Here is a 271-nt window from a genome sequence, read left to right as displayed (position 1 = left end):
GAACCAATGTCATAGCTTCATAACGCATATCGTCAGTCAAATCAGGAATTTCTTTGATAGCATCCCACACATTATTAGCTTTGTCATCAGCTTCCTTTTCTTCAATTTCCTTTTCCCATCTTCTCTGTATCATGCCAAAAATCTGATGACCAAATTCTTCTACCGTATCCACTTCATCAGAAGCTTTGTTCGAATTACATGCATCAGTTCTAGCTTTCTTACGTGGAGGAAGCTTTTCTAACCTACTATTCTCTAGTGAAGAGAAAACTTC

The 271-nt window shown here is 37.6% G+C and overlaps 1 protein-coding gene across 1 annotated transcript in view; it reads right to left on the bottom strand.

The window, feature by feature from the left end:
- LOC111832172 (uncharacterized protein At2g29880-like) overlaps positions 1–271 on the bottom strand; it is a 1,847-nt gene that overhangs the window by 644 nt on the left and 932 nt on the right. The window contains exon 3 of the mRNA XM_023788539.1: positions 5–252. Within this exon, the coding sequence (XP_023644307.1) occupies positions 5–252 (248 nt within the window). The remainder of the gene's footprint in view (positions 1–4; positions 253–271) is intronic.

Source organism: Capsella rubella, unplaced genomic scaffold (assembly GCF_000375325.1).
Source record: "Capsella rubella cultivar Monte Gargano unplaced genomic scaffold, Caprub1_0 scaffold_2, whole genome shotgun sequence".
Taxonomy (NCBI): domain Eukaryota; kingdom Viridiplantae; phylum Streptophyta; class Magnoliopsida; order Brassicales; family Brassicaceae; genus Capsella; species Capsella rubella.
This window is presented reverse-complemented; position numbering and strand designations above follow the sequence as displayed.